Source organism: Sorex araneus, chromosome 7 (genome assembly GCF_027595985.1).
Source record: "Sorex araneus isolate mSorAra2 chromosome 7, mSorAra2.pri, whole genome shotgun sequence".
Taxonomy (NCBI): domain Eukaryota; kingdom Metazoa; phylum Chordata; class Mammalia; order Eulipotyphla; family Soricidae; genus Sorex; species Sorex araneus.
The window spans coordinates 14,392,652-14,412,495 of NC_073308.1; the positions used below are offsets into that span (position 1 = coordinate 14,392,652).

Genomic DNA, 19,844 nt, shown 5'->3' on the forward strand with positions numbered 1-19,844 from the left:
CAAAGGGAGTGTCTGGCGTCTGAGCCTGGACCATCTCCTGCTGATCTCTGATCTGCTCACTGCATTTCTTGGGGCATTTAAACTGTGTTAATGGTCTGCCACGGTTCAGGGCTGGGCTTCTCATGCACTGTTTTCTTTGTTTAGAGTGGATGGCACACTGGAATGCTGTCTTTGATCTTGCCTGGGTTCCCGGAGAGTTTAAACTTGTAGGTGACTTTTCTTTTCCTGTTCCCTGGGTGTGTGCTGGTGTTGAGTCACCCTCTGACGGCGGGCTTCTTGCTTTCAAAGGTCACTGCCGCAGGTGACCAGACAGCAAAGTTCTGGGACGTACGAGCCGGCGAGCTGATGGGCACGTGCAAAGGCCACCAGTGCAGCCTCAAGTCAGTTGCCTTTTCGAAGTCTGAGAAAGGTAGGTCTGTCCAGTCCTGTCTTCCCTTGGCTCTGGGAACCAGAGGCGACAGCATACTCTGCCCGTGCCCCACTGGTTTCTGGGAGGCCCTGCGATTGTCAGGGCTCAAACCTAGGATCCCATGGGTTTGAGCTTGAGGGGGAATAGATCTGAGCACAGAACCTCCCTGATATTAAGTTGGATTTTAGCCCCGTCATAGGAGCATTAGCTGCAGTTTGTCCCTGAAAGTTAAGCATCTCCAGATAAATTTTCTGTACTTTCACAAATGCAGGCAGAGTAGGTCTGTTCAGCTTTGAAGTCTGAAGCCTGTATTGCGCACTCGGTAGCTACTTGTACAACGTTATTTCAGCTCTATGTTCTACTTGTGACATGGACTTGGCCTGATAAGCTTAAGCGAGTTCTCCACCTACAAAGGTACAATGTAATCGCTTTTGGTGGCCCAGTTCCCCATGTGCTCGCAGTGTTTTTGCTCACAATTGACCGTTTGTTCAAATCGCTGTTGTAGAGGGGAGGATTTGCAGAGTGATCATATACAGATGTGGGGCCTTCACGGCTTGTCTGAGCTCTGTTTCTGCTTGTCTTCTTACTGATTTTTTTTACTAATAGATAAACATTTTATCTCAAAGAAATGTCTGGTTTTAGTTCCCGAATCAGGTAAAAGTGGCCTCCATTCCATGCCAAGTGCTTGGTAGGGAGAAGGGAGTCGCTCAGGGCCTAAGTGCAGAGCCCGCCCTCCACAGCGGCTTTCAGGGTTCACTCCTGACTCTCTGTTCAGGATCCCTCTTGGTGGGGCTTGGGAAACCATATGGGGTGCAGGGGATCGAACTCATGCAAGGGCAGCTCCCTGCACTGTACTGTCACTCAGCCCCAGTGTTTTGGTTTCTTTGTGCTCTGTGGGGTTTTGTTGTTGTTTGTTTGTTTGTTTTTAGTGAGGGCCGGACCACACCTGGTGGTACTTAGGATTTACAAACTTATGGCAGAGTGCAGGGGATCAAACCTGAGTCTCACTCAGTCTGTGGGATGGTTTGATCTCAGTTTAAAATCTACTGCACCAGTGTTGAAGCTGGGCCCTTGAGGAATCACTGCCATAGTTTCTCAGTCTGCATGATGTTTCTGGGTCATTCCCCTCTTTTGTTTCTTTTGGGATTGGGGTGGGGCTGGCACATACCTGGCCATGATACTTACAGTGGGGGAGGGGAGGGTGCGCTCAGCCAAGGCCCACACCATGGTTGTTTGCTGGGCTGCACTCCTGGCCCTGGCCCCCATTTTGTGGTGTCCCAGGTGGCAGAGCAGCCCTGCTTTCTGCCTTACCTCCACATCTGCTGTCCTCTGCTCTGGAGTGCTACAACCCTGGGTTTTCACTCTCTGTAAAGACCATCGTGATTGGCCTAGGGCCAAATATTTCAGCAGGGAGGGTGTTTGCCTTGCACACAGCCAACCTGGGTTTGTCCCTGGCACCCCATATGGTCCTCCAAGCCCCACCAGGCCAGTGCGGCCCCAAAACAAACCCATCCCCCCTTGCCTAATCTAAGGTATTAGATTAAAAGGTTATTAGCTAAGGGGAAACATCAGATCATTTGGCCTCTTTTATTAAAACTCTGTATGGGGGCTGGAGAGATAGCACAGCGGGTAGGGCGTTTGCCTTGCACGCGGCCAACCCGGGTTCAAATCCCAGCATCCCATATGGTCCCCTGAGCATGGCCAGGGGTAATTCCTGAGTGCAGAGCCAGGAGTAACTCCTGTGCATCGCCAGGTGTGACCCAAAAAAGCAAAAAAAAAAAAAAAAAAAAAAACTCTGTATGTTGAGCCTTTAACACAATAGTCAGAGAAGCACTGAGCACTGAATTCAAAATTGGGCTGGTGTTATTTTTCCCGACCCCCAGGAGTCCATGGTGCTCTGATTTGGATTGGCCACTGGTGCCCTCAGACCAGAGGGTCCAGCTGGTATGCTACAGATGAGCTTTCCTCCTGCTCATGTGGGGCATTCCTGCAGCCGTACTGAGAAGCCCGGCTCCTGTTTGGTCTTCTCTGCTTCTGAACGATTGTTTGTACCTTCCTGGGCTCCTTCAAGGAGAAGCATCAACAAAGAAAAGCATCACAAATGTTTGCTCTCTCCAACAGACTGTCCTTCAGCTCCTTCCTCAGTCCTGTTCTCCAGTCTAGGCTCTGGGCAGTGAGCAACACACTGTCTCTCTCCTGCTCCTTCTGTCCCCCAGCCTTGCAGGCTATGCCTCTCCCCCCACATCCTGCCCCGTCCTCTCCATGAGTTTTCTCATGGGGGAGCAAAAGCTGTCAACTTCTTCAATCTCGGTTATCTTCCTGAAGTTATTATGGTCTATTAGGAAGCCAGTCTTCAAAAGGGCGAGGCTTTTCAGATCTTTACTTGGGCTATCCGGCACAGCATTTTATAAAATTCAACATCATTTTTTCCCTTGGAATCTGTTGCTCCACTCCCAGCGGTTCATGGCTGCTTCTGTAAATTCTCAATTCTTAAGCTTGAGGATTTGTCTGCAGCAAGACCCAGGATTTGTTTTGACTTTCTTTTCCGTTCAGTCTATATCCCCCCGGATACCTACACCAGACCCACTTTCCTTTGGGTTTTTTGCTGTCCTTGAGTTGAGTCAGGCCCATGTAGCCCCCGATGTGCTGTCAGACTCAGCACCTCTTTCCCTGCAGTCACACTTGCCAGTCTCTGTCATCTGAGTCGCTCCTAGCCCTTGGGGAATAGTACCAGGAATCCTTGAGACCTTTCAGGTTTTTCTCTTATATTTGGGAGTAAGTTCAGCAAGAGAATGTTCCAGTGACTGGCACCTTACTTGTTCTGTTGAGTGCTCATGCCTGCGTCTAGAATATCCTGTCAAGGACCCAGAGCCTCGAGCAGTAGTACCCTGTCTGCCCTGTGTCGATGCTCATTGCTTTTTGTCTCCAGCTTCGCCTGCCCTGCACAGACACTCTCCTATGGCCGTGCTCCACGCAGGCCTCCCCTCCCCACAGACTGACCAGTCACACAGCGATGTCTTCATTCCACTAGCCTTGTCCCCTGCTCTTTTCTGCTCTGCAGCCTATACCATGGATTTTATTCCTCCAGGAAGTGTTTCAACGCTAAGATTTTGCCTGTTTATGTTGCCTATTAAATGCTATATTGAGGGAGCGGGTGGGGCTTGGGCCAGTCCAGTGTTGATCAGGGGACTGTGGGGTGCACAGCGTGTTGGCCAACCCATTGAACTGTCTCTCTGCCCCAATTCTGTGTCTCTACTTCACTCATTTATATATCTGATTTATAACCTTATACGATAAATCAGGTATCTTGTTTCAAGGTGATCTTCTTTGTCCTTTTGAGAATGACTGGTCATTGGGCTCTTTGCATGTCTAATAATTTAGGGTTTGATTCCCCATGTGGACTGCTTTGTTCTGTCACCCCCAAAGGGAGAAGGTGCTGGTGCTTCTCTTCTAAAAGGGGGGACTGTGAGCTCCGACTCAGGCTGCCACCAAGGGCCAGTAGTCCGTTCCAGCAGATCTGAGCTGTTAGCTGTTCTCCTTTCCCTGCACAGAGCAGCTGGGCCAGAGAACGTGAGGAAAGTTTCACATAGCCAACTCCGATCGGATTCTTTCTTTGTTGCTTTATTGGGTTACACCCAGCAATGCATAGGGGTTACTTCTGGTTCGTGCACTCAGGAATCACTCCTGGCGGTGCTCAGGGGACCATATGGGATGCTGGGAATCGAACCCGGGTTGGCCGCATGCAAAGCAAACACCCTACCCACTGTGCTGTCACTCCAGCCCCTCCGATCGGATTCTTGGCCCCACCAGGAGTGAGCCCTGAACACTGTCGGTGTGGCCCAGGTCACTCGAGCTCCAAAAAAATAAAACTCAATAAACATGAGCTGGAGCTGGACTCCCATTCTGCAGCTCCCTTGTCTTTGAATCCCTGAAAAGGCCCCTTTCCCAATCAGCATATATCGGGTCCAGTGTTCGTGTAGACACATGCCGACTCTGGTGGCCATTGTAGTGTCGGCACAGCCAGTTGCCCTCTCCCTGTAGGGCTGACTGATGGGAGGGCTGGCTAGGAAGCGCTTACTGTGTCTGACAGTCTGACTTGGTATGCACTGGGTTAGACTTCGAATGTTATCAATTACTATTTTTCCCTAACTCTGCTGGATTTCTTTATTAGCACTTTGTGTGGTTTCAGGATGACTTAGCCAGGCTTTACTCTGACGGATCTTTGTTTAACACAAGCATCTGGTGCCCTGGCGCCCTTTTTTGCACATCTTCATTATTTTCTTATTTGTTATTGAACCAAGACTTTCTTCAGCTCCAGCATCAGTGATAGTACCTAGCATGTCACAGATAATCGGTAGGCTTGAACCGTGCTCTGGGTTTGATGATCACTTGTCGGTCACTGTTTCCTTCCCACAGCTGTGTTCTGTACCGGTGGACGAGACGGCAACATCATGGTCTGGGACACAAGATGCAATAAAAAAGGTGATGTGGTCTCATGTTCTGTGTGGGTGAACCCGGTGGGGGATCGCTTCCCTATTCTACAGGGTAATCTGTTGTTGGTTGCTTCTGAGACCACTAGAGGGCACAGTGAGACGCTGTTCCTGGGGCCTGGTTGGGGGGGGGCTGTGATGCCATGCCCCACTTTCTTACTGGGTCTGAAGTGCTTAATATGTGTGATTAATAACCAATAAATGCATTTGTCTTTTAATTCAAAGTTTTGTGATATTCAGATAGAATTGAATATTTGAGGGTTTACTTTGCCCCCAATAAAGCCATTATGCAAAATTGGGGTCATGTGTAAGTATCTGTTTGCTCTCCACACTGCAAAAGAGTGCCGGAGCTCTGTGACTTTGCTGAGTTCACTGATCTAAGGAATGTCTCTTTTGGAGGCTGTGCACAGAAGTCATATTTACCATGCCTCAATCCCTTTCCTTGGAATATCTTTCAGATGGATTTTATAGGCAAGTAAATCAAATCAGTGGTGCTCACAATACTGGCGACAAGCAAACTCCATCCAAACCTAAGAAGAAACAGAATTCTAAAGGACTTGCTCCTTCTGTGGTAAATACCTAAAGAAGTGTGTGCGGGCACAGATTTTAACAGTAGGATCGAATCTGACTGTAGGGAATTTGTCAGGCAGAACACAGGAGCTGTAGATGAAGAACAGAGAACCCTCGTTTTTTTTTGTTTGCTTGTTTGTTTGTTTTTATACTTTTTAATTGAGACACCGTGAGAACAGTTACAGGGCTTTCAGGATCAAGTTTCAATCATCAAATGATCAAACACCCATCCCTTCACCAGTACACATGTTCCACCACCAAGAACCCCAGAGACCTCCCTCCCCCTCTGCCTGTGTGGCAGATGATTTTCAATTAACTCTCTCATTGCTTTGATAACATTGAGTTTTTGTCAGAAAACTCATTATCATTAGTTGGAGTTTTACCCCCAACAGTCAGACCTGTCAGAATGGCATCAGTAGATTGTATGTTTTCTGTTGTTGATAACAATGAGGAAGCTAGGGGTAAACAAGTTATTCTTAGTAGGGCTGTCGCAAAGCAGTGCTGGAGGCTGAGCTAAGCAAAATCTGGTGGTGGGCCGGTTCGGTGCTAGGATTGCTTTTGGCCCCACAATTTTAATTTAGTTTAAGGGAGGGCGAAGGCTTGGTTGAACTTGCAGTTTGGGTAACAGCCAGTGCACATTGTTATCTTGGTAGAGAATAAGAAACCCAAGCCAGGCGTTCCTGGGGCTGGAGAGAGGAGAGCAGGGAGGGTTCTTGCCTTGCACATGGCCAACCCAGGCTCAGTCCCCGGCATCCCATATGGTCCTGGAGCACAGCCAAGATGATTCCTGAGTGCAAAGCCAGGAGTAAACCCTGAGCAACGCTGGGCGTGACCCCAAAACAAGCAAAAAAAGATCTTCCTGTTTTTTCCCTGTCTCCTGTTAGGACTTCCAGCAGAGTGTGACTGTGGTTCTTTTTCAAGATGAGAACACGTTAGTCTCTGCAGGTGCCGTGGATGGGTGAGTGTTCCTTTGGATGGCATCTTTCCTGAAGTAAGAGGAGGTCCTTAGGCCTGAGACAGTCGAAGGTGTGTGCTGGGCACTCGCATCCAGCCGAGAGCAGCTGCAGCTCTCCCAGGATTCCCTGGTCAGGATAGTCACAGATAATCCAGGTCCTGGTTGGTGCATCCATCCCAGGGGGAGCCTGTCAGCTGTATGTGTGAGACAGCCGTGTCTTCCCAGACACCCTTCCTTTCAAGTATTCCACCTTCTGAAATACTGGCCTGGCTCTCGGAACCAAGTTCCCGGGCATACCCCAGGCTCCTCTGGAGGCTGGAGGCTGTGCTGCTGTGAGTGGCTGGGGAGAGAGGATGGAGATAGCATCCTGATAAGTGGGAGAAATGCTTTTTCCTTTTCCAGCAAAGTTTGTTTAGACTTGGTTACGGAGCTGGGGGAGAGGGCAAGCAGACGTGTGATGTCTGGTGTGCATGGAGAGCAGCGCGGGCATGGGAAGCCTCTTCCCTGAAAACAATAACCCGTGACTATCAGTACCCCGCCTTCACCTTCCTTTTCCTCTTGCTGGAATTGGGCGAGGTGACCCGTCCCTGGGTCAGCTCCCATCTGCTTCCGCTCTGAGGCCCGCAGGCCTGAGTGTAGAGACAGCAGGAGGTGGGTTGGGCCCCAGGGGCTCCCTGCTGCCTCACGGGAGGGCTGCAGGAATTGGCGATTTGTCTCCCAGTCACGTGGCTGGTGAAGCAAGATGCCAAACAGCTCCTCGCCTTTGTTTCTAGCGTGATCAAAATATGGGACCTGCGGAAGAATTACACAGCTTACCGCCAGGAGCCCATCGCGGCCAAGTGTTTCTTGTACCCGGGCAGCAGCACGCGGAAACTGGGTGAGTGGACCAGGGTGTCCGTCAGTCCGAATAGCCATCATACATACAGAGGTCTGGCGAGCTCTGAGTGTGTCTGGGGCAGCTCGGCAGAGACGCAGCACTGAGTGAAGCCTGGCGGGCGGTTTGCATCTCTGGGGAGATGGGGGCTGGGAAACCTAGTCGACCTCTACTGCTGCACCCTGCTCTCAGCAACCCTGCGCATGGCTTGCTCATTTCAGGGTACTCGAGCTTGGTTCTGGACTCCACAGGCTCCACTCTGTTTGCCAACTGCACCGATGACAACATCTACGTGTTTAATATGACGGGGCTGAAGGCTTCTCCAGGTGAGCACCGTGTCACGCACTCTGATGAAGGCTAGTAGTGGTGCTTGAGTTAGGGTTATGTAGCTTTGCTTTGCTTCAGAGGTTTCTCCTGGCTCTGCACTCAGGAATTACTCCTGGCAATGCACGGAGGAGTGTATGGGATGCCAGGGATTGAACCTGGTTGACCCACTGTCCTGTTGTTCAGTCTCCAGTCCCGTGTTGTACATCTTATTTGAACTTACTGAGACATAGCATCTGGGGTGTCAGTCTGGCCTACACTCATCCCCTTGACTGTGTGTGTGATCACTCCCTGTCTCTAGGGCTGTTCTGCTCAGTTTGTCCTGTGTTGTCAGGGGCTGAATTTGAAAGTGATTGCTCCACAACTCAGCCCTGAACGTGTCTCAACACCGGACAGGGGCCACCTGGATTCTAAGAGTTGTTGTTTTTTCAATTTATAAGAAAATATAATCTTCCATTTAAAAGATAAAGAGGGCTGGAGCGATAGCACAGCAGGTAGGGCGTTTGCCTTGCACGCGGCCGACCCGGGTTCGATTCCCAGCATCCCATATGGTCCCCTGAGCACGGCCAGGGGTAATTCCTGAGTGCAGAGCCAGGAGTGACCACTGAGCATTGCGCTGGGTGTGACCCACAAAGCAAAAAAAAAAGAGTCTGGAGCGATAGTACAGCGGGTAGGGCGTTTGCCTTGCACGCAGCCTACCTGGGTTCGATTCCCAGCATCCCAGATGATCCCCTGAGCACCGCCAGGGGTAATTCCTGAGTGCAGAGCCAGGACTGACCCCTGTGCATCGCCAGGTATGACCCAAAAAGCAAAAAAAATAAAAAAGATAAAGAGTCAAATTCTAGGAAGGTAACCAAAGTTTCTCAAGTGTGCTCTAGTAGTTATTTGGATACATTAGCCTTTTCCCCGTTTCGTGCTGGGGGTTGAACCCAGGGCCTCCCGCCTCCAGGCGGACTCTGAGGCATCTCCCTGGGCCTGGCGACATCACTTTGGTTTGGAGGAGGGAGTGACTTGGAGTCCTTTCCTCTAGCTCTTGGTTAGTATGGCCAGTGGTGATTTCCCTGGGCCCCAGGTCTGAGAACACAAACCTGTACTTTCAAAAGCTGCAGAGAGTGATCAGCTTCTTTGGGTACAGCTGCATCAGAAACAGATTTAGGGTTCTGGAGCCAATTCCCGGGACTGCCCAGCTCCCAGCAAGTAAGATTTCTGCTCAACAAAAAATCTCCGAGTAGCACCGAGCCTGGCTGGGCCACATACAGACTCTTGCCCCTGACAGAGATGCTGATGACCTGCTTGGGCCTGCTGGCGTCAGGTCATGATCCTGTGTGGAGAGTCATGAAAATCTGTTTTAAATTATCCATAAATGTTTTTTCTGTGTGCAACTATTTTATATACCTGGGGTTGGACAAAATTTCTTGGGCAGAAAAGAATTGCAAGTGCAAAAATTTTAAGAAGCTCTGGTCTGAGTAAGACTATCTGAAGAAGGGAAGAGATTCTAACATTCATTTTGCTATTCAGAACAGATTAGAACTTGGATACTTCTCACTTGGTCATGTAAAATAGACATATCAAAGCCTTGACTCAAAGATAAAATCCTTATCCTGATTATCAAATATATAGAGGCAGCATGGAGGACATGATTGGTATTTGCTTGTCTTTTTCCAAAACCCTGACAAAGTAACCTCAGTTCAGACTTGATCCACCCCACCCTTCACTTTCTATCCTTTCCAGTATTTTATTATCCTGTCATTTTATTATCCTGTCATATTATCCTGATGCACTTGAACCTGTAGCATCCAAGAAAGGCCAAGACTCAGGTGTCCTGCAGACCCACCCACCCTACCCTCTCCAACCAGCAGGGGGCAGGAGAGACTTCAGGCTTAGGGCCAGAGGGTGGAACTGTAGGGGGACCTGGCTGTGCTTATGGGTCACCTTTGTGGGAGCCCAGCAGCCCATAGGTTCCCCGGCCTCCCAGGAGCAAGCTATGAGCACTCGGCTGGGGAGCTGTTTCTCAGCCCCACCTCCAAAAGGTTTTTGTTGTCTGAGAGGGGGCCACACCCAGCATTCCTCAGGGGTCACTCCTGGCAGCTGCATGCACATCTCACCCGGGCCAGTACCGTACTCCGTGGGCCATCTCTCCAGCCGACTGGGAGATCTGTCGGTCATTTCCATCCGTGGTTGGAGTTGAAAAAGATGAGCCCTCAAGCCCGGGCGCATGCCCCGGTCTGTTGGGAGTGTCAGGAGGCCAGCTGGCGCCAGCACAGGCTTTTTCTTGAAAGGTTTTTATTCTTCAATGCCAAGGTTCTTGCTTTGAGTGTTAGTCTGGTAGGTTGAAAGGGGGTTTCTGTGAGAACTGTGGAGAGCTGTTGCAACTCCTCGTGAGCCTTCTTTCCCTCTGTCAGAGTGGATGCAGTATTTTGCAGTGACAGGGAGTTTTCCTTGGTATTCCCTAGCTCTGCTCTAGTATCTGAGGTCTCTGAGCCCTTGGGTGGTTTTTTCTCCAGAATGAGGAGCTGGGCCTGCAGGCCCGGCCTGGTCTGATTGAGGCCTTTGAGAAACAGGGGCTCTCCCACTGCTTGTCACAGCTGAGAGACAGGTTCCCACACATACAGTTTGGCTCTGAATTCTTGGCTGATTTATTTATTTGTTGGAGAACTGTGATTCACAGAGTTAGAGATAATTGCTTTTTCGGCATACAATATTTTGACACCAATCCCACCACCAGTGTCCGTTTCTCTCCCAGAGTTCCCATATTCTCTCCCCACCCCAACCCTGCCAGTCACCTGGACAGGCACATTACAAGAATCCCAGTAGTTGCCGCTTAGATGCCACGTTTCCTGTGTTTGGGGTATATGACTATACCACTCACCCATAGCAACGGTATGACTGAAACCTGATGCCTGTTTACCCCTTACTTCCCCTCTCCGCGTGCCCCTCACCTCCCCACCTCTCAGCTGGTTTCTTTCCTTCTGTCCTTCTCAATGAACACTGGGGTCAGGGGTGATCTAGGCCTCCCACCTTTTTGGGGGGAGGTCACAACCGGCGATTTACAGGGGTTACTTCTGGTTCATGCACTCAGGAATTACCCCTGGCGGTGCTCAGGGGACCATATGGGATGCTGGCAATCAAACCCGGGTTGGCTGCATGCAAGGCAAATGCCCTACCCACTGTGCTATCACTCCAGCCCCCTAGAGCTCCCCCTTTTACAGTACATTTCCTCATCCACTATTCTGTATTCTCATAGATAAGTGAGACCATCCCATGTTTGTCTTTCTTCTGGCTTACTTCACTCAACATGAGATCTTCTAGTTGGCTCTTTTATTGAAGAAGCAAATATTTAAAGATATATGGTTGGGTCTTGGTTCCATTCTAACCTGTTCTTCGTGCTTTCACCACCTTTCTGGCCTGTGGACCACCCTCACCTGGTGGTTCTCAGGCTTCTGGGTCTATGCCCTGGGAACCTTGTGCTTCAGCCGCAAACCCAGCAGGAATGAACCCTGGTGTCACTGCAGTCCTCTGCCCGTCCAACCCAGGCCATTTCACCACTTTCCCTTTTGGAGGAGGAGTAGAGATTAGGGGCTGTATCTGTAGTTGCTTGGGGGCTCCTCAGCATGCTTGGCTCCGCAGCCTCTGTGGGGCCCATACTGGCCTGTCAGACTGGTACCTTCACCCTGAGCTCTCACGGATCACCCCATTTCTGCAAAGCCATCTCCTCAGAGGACTGAGGTGATGAGGGTGGGTCTGAGAGAAACGTGTTTCCCTTCTGGGTTGTGAATGTGGCTTGTCTTTGACCTCATTAGTCAATTTGCTAAAGCCTTGTCGGGGCTCAGCACACATTTGAACCCTGGAAATAACATGGACTAAATTGTGCTACGATTTCTCTCTGGCAGTGGCTGTCTACAGTGGACACCAGAACTCTACCTTTTATATTAAATCCAGCCTTAGTCCAGATGATCAGTTTTTAATCAGTGGCTCGAGTGACGAATCTGCCTACATCTGGAAGGTACGTCAACCTTTGTTCTGTTGGTCTTTGGAAGTAGACTTGGATTTCCTGCAGCCCCGCACCCTTCAGCCAGATCCCAGGGAAAGAGGGTGCAGTGGGAGAGCGGGCTGCTCCCTGCCTGCCACTCACAGTGGGCCACCCTCGGGCTCATGTTGCGCCTGAGTAGATTGTTGTGCTCTTGACCTGGGAGATATTCCAGCAAATCAAAGCATTTTTCTTGCATGTGGCCAACCTGGTTTGGTCTCTGGCATCACACATGTCCCTTGAGCACAGAGCCAGGGATCAGCTCTGGTCTTTGCCAGCTGTGATGGTGATTTGCTCTGTACTCATGAGTGGGTGGTGCTCGAGCACTGAGAATTGTGGCTGCCTTACCTTTGTATACTAAAGGCATTGTGACATTTTAACTTTGTCTATCATAAAACAGTGATTCTAGGGCCAGAGAAACAGTAGAGCAGGTAAGGTGTTCACACCCACCCAAATTGATCCCAGGCACCACACATGGACCTCTGAATGGGTAACCCCAAAACCCCCAAGTTATAAGTGGTGTTTCTAAAGCAGCTGCTGTGCGCTGAGAAATCTGGGGTCTCGTCTGATGTCTGGTGGCAAATGCTTAAGTGTCCCGTGGGCGGGACATGCAAGTCCCGGAGGGCGTGAGGTCTGTCCCTGCCCGGGCCAGCTCCAAGAGCTGAATGCAGCTGTGTGGCGGGGGCCTGGCCTGATTGCCACCCCCAGATAGGGTACAAAATGAAAGGATTTTCATGGACCCAAGAATTGCCTTCTTGACTGCCTTCACTCCATAGGTGCCCTGGGCACTGGTGGCTGCATGCGCAGCATTCACCCTCTTGTTTTCGAGATAGTACAGCGGTTAGGGCACCACCGTAGGTGGGCCAACACTCCATAAACTCTCCCAAGCACTATTGTGTTTTAGACCCAATCTTGTGCTATTTTTACGTGGCACACCCAGCAGTGCTCTGGCTATTCCCAGCAATGCTCTGGCTATTCCTGGCTCCATACTTAGAAATTACTCCTGGCAGTGCTCAGGGGACCATATGGGATGCCAAGGTTCAAACCCCAGTTGGCCACATGCCAAGCAAGTGCTCTCCCCCTATACTATCACTCTGGCCCCCTAACTTCGTGTTTATAAAATCCTTCTGAGGGGCTGGAGTGATAGCACCACGGGTAGGGCGTTTGCCTTGCACGCAGCCGACCCGGATTCAAATCCCAGCATCCCATATGGACCCTGAGCACCGCCAGGGGTGATTCCTGAGTGCATGAGCCAGGAGTGACCCCTGTGCATTGCTGGGTGTGACCCAAAAAGCAAAATAATAATAATAATAATAATAAAATCCTTCTGACTTGAGCATAAAAGTTTTAGTGATGTGGGGCTGGATCGATAGCATAGCGGGTAGGGCATTTGCCTTGCATACAGCCAACCTGGTGTTCTATTCCCAGCACCCCATAGGGACCCCTGTGCATCGCCGGGTGTGACTGAAAAGGGGGGGGGGAAATTTAGTGACGTATCTCACTTGCACTGGTAATTAAGGTTCTCAAGAAAATTAATTTCAGGCTCGCCAGAAAACCTCATACTAGGTCATGCAAAAACACCACTGCACTACCAATGTTCTTAAGTTGTTCTGAACCCGTTTCACAGTAAAGCAGTAACGGATGGGTCACAGCGGGTGAGATGGGGCAGCCTGTGCAGTCGGCTCTTCCTGGGGCTCCTATGACGGGCCGTCTGTGGACATCTGCTCGGCGGCTTTCATGGGCACGGAAAGCCCTTTCGCACTCCAGGCCATGTCCATGCTGAATGACGCGCTTCGGAGCAGACATGCTGTACCCTGCCCGTCTGCACAGAAGCCCTTGAGTAGCTCTGCTACCTCAGACCCTGGCGGACAGCTGTGCCTGAAGTGGGACTGGCCTGCTGAGGCGGCATGCTTTCTCTTTCCCGTCGGGGACAGTGCCGGGCTGTGGGGTTGAGAGAGCCCTGTGTGAGAGGCTGCGCACTGCTGGCTCTCAGCTCCGCTGCGTTTCTAAGGGGCATGATTCTTTGAATATTGGGACTTTTTCTGCACTAAGGGGGAAACATGGCCTCGAGAAAGTAAGCAAAGGGAGTTTGGGGTCTTCGGACAGAAGTAATGGCCTTTCCCCACACGCACACTGCCCCAAGAGGGGAGATGTGGTTAGACTTTGACACAGCGTCTTCATCTTAAGAATAAAAGGCTTTTGCAGCCAAAGCAATAAGACAGCGGGGGGCCATCTGCCTGATTGACGGCAGACCGGTGTGACCCCTGGTGTCTCATGTGGCCCCCAAGCACTGCCAGGGCCTGGACCAGCAACCTAAGTAAAGACAGAGACATCTCTTCCTCTCCTGCCCCTGCCCCAGCGCCTGCCTCCTGCCACTCAGGGTATCAGCAGGGCTCTGGCTATGGCCAGTCATTTCTGGGGGAACAGTGCTCAGTGTGACTGGCCTCAGTATGGGGGGCGGGGGTATTCATTAGAGTGCATTTTCATGATAGCGAATAGAAGTCATTGAGTAAGAAGGACTTAAACACCACCAGCTGGATATTCCCCTGGATAGGGGGACCCCATTCTGTTCATCATCAGTTGGCGGGCATCAGAGTAAGGCATTTTTTTTTTGTTTTTAGCTTTATGATAAAGCTACGTGAACATCCTGTACAGGTTGAATTTGTTCCCACTGTCCTGGCAAGACAGACCTGAGTGAGGGGTTGTTGGTTCATGCCGCCATTCTCGGTCTTTCCAGGAGCCCAGCCCTCTGCTCTGACACTGCAGACAACATTTGACAGATGCCAGCCTGACCGCCGTTAGTGTTGTTTCTACCTTTTATCAATGGCTGGGGTTTTCCTGGGGATCGATTCTTCTCTTATAGAAATATGCTTCTGATCTCCTGACGAAGGTTTTCTTTCTCTGCCCAGAGCTGGCTTTCCCAGGAGGCTAGAGGGGTGCTCTGGACAGCCGGGGATCCCAAAGGGAGGGTTTCCTTTTCGTCTGAACTGGCATTCCGGGTGCTGCTTGGGTTTGGGGTGAAGAGAAACTTGGACTCCCAGGGACCATCCCATAAGAGGGCGGGAAGGGCATCTCTGCCATGCTGGCATGGAGGCCATTCTCGGTGCCTCAAGACACGCCCGGGAAGATGTGGCCTTCTCTCTCACCTGAACCCAGGGTCTTTGTCTCGGGGCGGAAGGGTGGCCCTGGAGAGGGTACTGGGGAGGAATTAGTAAGTTCTCTTAGTCCCCTGGCATGGCCTCCTCTGCAGTCTTACACAAAGGAGCCTGTAGGAATGTAAATAACTTCGTCTTCCTCCTGTCCTGCGTGATTGCTGGCTTTGGGCGGGAGGACACTTGAATGAGCCTGGTGTCCGTGCTGGTCACTGGGCCCTCCTCACCACAGATCGCTCCAGGACCATGCCTCCTTGAAAGAGCACAAGTTGTTTAAACATGAAATGGTGAGATTTCTGGGAGCCGGTGCGATAGTACAGCTGGTAGGGTGTTTACCTTGCATGCGGCCACTCTGGGTTTGATCCCCAGCGTCCCATATTGTCTACCAAGCACCACCAGGAGTAATTCCTGATGGAATAACCCCTGAGCAATGCCAGGTATGATCAAAAAACAACAGTCAGGTAAGATTTCAGGGAGAGTGGGAGAGGAAGCTGATAAGGGCTGTGGCGATAGTGCAGTGGGTAGGACGTTGACCTTGCATGCAGCTAGCCCAGATTTGATCCTTGGCACCATGTATACTCCCCAGAAGTGCTCCCTGAGCACTGCCAGATGTGGCCCACACCCCAAAAAAATGCTGTGAGCTTGTCCCATGAAGCTCTTGAGTTGCTTCAGAGCACAGACAGGCAGCGCCTCCGGGAGCTTGCAGTCTGGCTTCCAGAAGGGCCACTGTGGCCAGTGTTCTGGAGGGACGCGAGAAGATGGCGTGTGTTGGGCCTGACAACACGGGCTCACCGGAAGGGAGCCCCATCTCCCGATAGCCTCTCCCCTGCGGCTGGTCTGCTGACCCTCTGCTTGTCTCCCACCACCAGGTCTCGGCGCCCTGGCTTCCACCCACTGTGCTCCAAGGCCACTCTCAAGAGGTCACATCTGTGTGCTGGTGCCCCTCCGACTTCACAAAGGTTTGTGTGCAAATGTAGGCGTGTGCGTGAGGAGGCAAGGACTGTGAGACTGATCACAGAACCTCAGTCCGGAATGGGGGCAGGGAGCCCAGAGCCATAGCACAGCAGGGACAGCGTTTGCCAGACTGTACCCCTGGCACCCCCTATTTGGTCCCCTTAGCCCTGCCAGGAGTAACCCCTGAGTATGACCCCGTGTGGCCCAAAGACTGAAAATAATAAATAGTAAATTAAAATAACAAATAATCATAATAAAACATTTAAGCCAGTCCTCTTTTTCCACCTGCTGTGTATTGTTGCTGTGTCTCCCAGGGCCACCCTTTCTGAGGGGTCTTCAGTGGCCCGCTGGACCCTTGCCTCTTTTCCTTGTTTTTGTTTTTTTTTTTAATAACTGACCTTTGAAGCTGAAAGACTTGATTTAAATTCTCGCTCTGCCTCCTCGTCATGCTGGCCTTGATTATTTGAATGTGTGGCTTTCTGGACTGTGAGGATTGAATGCAGGGCAGACCCATCCAAGGTGCTCTGAGAATAACGGGCTTCCAGAAGTTGACTGCAGAATGGTTTGGATGTGTGTTTTCTCCTGGTCTCCGTAAGAGAAGGGAAAACTGCCGGCCCTGTGGGGTGCAGATTGCAGAGAGCCTGTGTGTTTCTCTGTGATTAGAAAAGAGAGTGAGCCCCATGAGAACCAGGAGCAGCTCGGCGCCGGCCACTCAGCCCCTCAGCCGCTGGCCACACTCCTGAGCTGGGCTTCTCTCCATAAAAGGCGTGGGACCCAGATCGGGAGTGGGCAGATATTTTTAAAGGGGCAAAGGTTATTTTTAACTTCTTGCTACCTAGTGAACTCAGTGTTTTCCCAGATTGCATCTGAACCTGTGTGAGGGGGAACGCCAAAGGAATGGCTTCAGTCTGCTGAGGCGTGGCCAGGCCACCCTGGAAGGTGCCCCACAGCCAGGCAGCCACAGAACCCCCGGCAGGCAGCAGAGGTCTCGTCAGTGGCTGGCAGTAATTTGATCTTTAAAGAGAAAGTAGGGGCCAGACGGACTTCTTCACTGGTGTGCGGGGAAGATGCCCTCCCACATCATGGGGGCAGCCTGGGACGAGAGTGGGGGCCAGCTCGAGAACTGGCTGGGCGCTGAGTGTGTGCAGACAGGTGCCCAGCTGGAGAAACCGGGACTGACCCTGAGGGCCAGACCCCAGCGCCTGTGCTCTTGGCTCTGGCTTCCCATTGAATTCCCTTGCCCTGCCTTTCCTCTTGTGGGTGACACTCCCACCCTGCCTCCCTAGATCGCCACCTGCTCTGATGACAATACACTGAAGATCTGGCGTCTGAACCGGGGCTTGGAGGAGAGATCTGTGGACAAGGTCACCTTGGTGGGTTGGGCCTCTCAGAAGGAGAAGGAGGCGCGCTCGGAGCTGGGTAAGAATCCCTGCCCGTCTGACTGTTCGCTCCTGTGTCACGGGGGCAGTGAGCAGGTCTCACCCTGGTTTGGGTGTCTTACACCGGTGACGTCTTTCTGACATTCTTTCCTATCAACACTTTCTGAGTGCTGCTGCTTTTCTGTGTGAGTGCTGGGATTCCCTGGTAGTTGATTTTGTTTGGTTGGTTTTGGTTTTTTTTTTTTTAATGTGCTAGGCATTGTTTTAGCTGCTGGGGATTTAGTGATGACAGAAGAAGAATCGGGGGGTTAAATGAAGCATCTGGCTATTTAGGAGCACTGAGCCCTCTGACTGCTGGGCAGCTAGTGTTGCACGAGGGACCAAAGGAGAGGGCAAGTGAGGTAGGAAGAGCAGGAACTGCTGCAGCCTTGGCAGTGCCAAGAGCTGGGGGTGGGGGGCACGAGCCCCTGACACAGGAACAGGCCTCTCGGGGGGTGGGGTGCTCCTCCAAGTGACCAGGAACCACCAGTGCAGGAAACCAGCCTTCGTACGGTTGTAGGGTTGGTTCCGACAGAAAGCTCCCGGGTGGCTCGTCTTCTGTCTCCTCCAGTGCCACAAGTCTCGGTCTGGCCTGGTGCCTCTTAGCCTCTGCGCTGAAGCCAAGGGGTCTGAGCAGGCAGACAGCTCATCTGAGCTGGGGGGGCTGGGGCTTCAGCTGAGTGGCAGTGCACATGTCCCAATTTGATCCCAGCGCTGGTGCATCTTGGGCACCAACAAGGTGGCCCTCAGTGACCCAGGGGGCCAGAGAGGGCCTAAGGGGTTGCCACCGAAATCCTCCGTGAAGGGGAATAGGGGTGAGAGCATGCAGGTGTGAAGGGCAGCAGTGGGGATTCATGGGGATGGGATGTTTGATGTGATTGTCAGACCAGTATGATCAGGGAATGGGGGGGTCTGTGGGGATAGTACCAGGGTGGAGGTCCTTGCCTTGCATGTGACCCACCCCATTGTGGCCCAAAAACCAAGAGAAAGAGTGGAAATGAGAAAAGGGGGTATATCAAGTGCCAAGACCAGGTAGTCGTGGTGTGGCCGGGAATGGCCCCTGGGGCGTGCGCTGACTTGGCCTGGTTGGGGGGGGGGGCGTAAAGGGAGCTCTAGTCTTTGCCCTCTAACCCAGTGACCCTTGTGTCCCCAGCACCAGTGGCCAGTAGCCAGTGTACGCCTGCCAAGGCCCCCCGTGCGAGGAGCAGCCTGGCCCTTGGCTCCCCATCCTCAGCCACGTGTGCGCCGAGCTGCACCGGGGCCCTGCCCCTCCCCTCCAGCACCCCTGCCTCGCTGAGGACGCCTCCTGCCAAGGTCCGCTCACCCGGAACCAGGAGGGGCTCTGCCTCCCCCAAGCCTCCTTCCTCCTTCAAAATGTCTATTCGCCACTGGATGACCCAGACCCCTTCCTCATCGCCATCCAGCGAGCCCCAGCTCCTGTCCCCACGGAAGGCCCTCATCCCTGTGAGCCTCAGGTCGGCCCAGGCAGCTGCCGCCTGTCCCGGCTCCCGCAGCCGTGTGAAGCGCAGGCTGGATGCTGGGGGCACGGAGAGCACCAAGCAGAAGTGTGTGAGGGGCTGCACATGCGTGACTGAGCTCGGCGTCCCGGCTGAGAAACTGCAGCTGGACATGTGCTGCCTCGCCGGGGGTCCCGAGGATGCAGGCAAGGACACCCTGGGGCCTGCCAAGACCGGCAAGACGGAGGGTGCCACTGGGAGCGTCTCCGAGCCTCCATCACCCACCAGCCCCTGCACCGCAGAAACCTGTGCCACACTGCCTCTCGCCCTGGGCGCTTGCGGGGAAGGATCTGGGGTGGTGGGCAAAGAGAACAGCTCCCCCGAGAACAAAAACTGGCTCCTGGCCATGGCTGCCAAGCGGAAAGCTGAGACATCTCCGCACAGCCCCTCGGCACAGACCCCCGGTGCCAGGAGACAAAGCGGAAAGACTCCCCCAGGCCCGGTAAGTCGGGGCAGGCTGGTGGGGCCCCGTGGAGGTATGTACCCAGCTGGCTGCTGGCGTGGCATGTGGGACAGTCACCTGGGCAGGCGGGCACACGCCTCCCTCTGCTCCTGGCGCTGTGCTGGGTCTGCTCGGCAGCCTGTCGCTCCCCGGGCACAGCACTGTGCTGGGCCCCAGGGTATCCTGCCCCCTTACCACGCTGAGCCCACCCCCTTGTTCTCCCCAGCCTCTTGGCAGAAAAGGCTGCCGATATTCAAAACCAGACTTTTGGTTGCGATTAGTCCATGAGTGCTTAAGGTGCAGCTTCAGTTCTTACTCGGCACTTGAGGGCCGGAGTGTCCTGGAGTTCCAGGATCTTCCCCAGCTTCCAGCCTTCAGCACCAGTGCTCCTCAGCCTCACTACTTCTGGAAATTCTTTCTGTGAGGAAGGGGCAAGAGACCCACGCCATCTCAGCCAGATAGGAGACTGACGTGCCCAGCATCGTGCGAGGGCAGCCCGCAGCCCCACCCCCACGATGTTGCTGATGTTCTGGTCAGGACCTGCCAGGAACGTCTTTGAGCTTGTGGCGTGGATGGGGCTGAGGTGTGGTCCGCATTAGGATGGAGCAGGAGGGTGTGGAGTGCTGGGGTCAGTATCTGAGACCTCAGCAACGGGCACAGCTGGGTCCTCTAGTCGTGCCAGTCCAAAAGGTGGTCAGACTCCACACCCGGG

At 52.6% G+C, this 19,844-nt stretch overlaps 1 protein-coding gene across 2 annotated transcripts in view; it reads left to right on the top strand.

Annotated features, from left to right (window-relative positions):
* Nucleotides 1-19,844, top strand: part of DTL (denticleless E3 ubiquitin protein ligase homolog) — a 29,021-nt gene that overhangs the window by 6,218 nt on the left and 2,959 nt on the right. For both annotated transcript variants that reach the window (XM_055144390.1, XM_055144391.1), the window contains exons 4-14: nt 145-206; nt 289-409; nt 4,826-4,891; nt 5,358-5,470; nt 6,354-6,427; nt 7,198-7,301; nt 7,520-7,624; nt 11,513-11,625; nt 15,671-15,760; nt 17,042-17,174; nt 18,327-19,132. In XM_055144390.1, the coding sequence (XP_055000365.1) occupies nt 145-206; nt 289-409; nt 4,826-4,891; nt 5,358-5,470; nt 6,354-6,427; nt 7,198-7,301; nt 7,520-7,624; nt 11,513-11,625; nt 15,671-15,760; nt 17,042-17,174; nt 18,327-19,132 (1,787 nt within the window). The remainder of the gene's footprint in view (nt 1-144; nt 207-288; nt 410-4,825; nt 4,892-5,357; nt 5,471-6,353; nt 6,428-7,197; nt 7,302-7,519; nt 7,625-11,512; nt 11,626-15,670; nt 15,761-17,041; nt 17,175-18,326; nt 19,133-19,844) is intronic.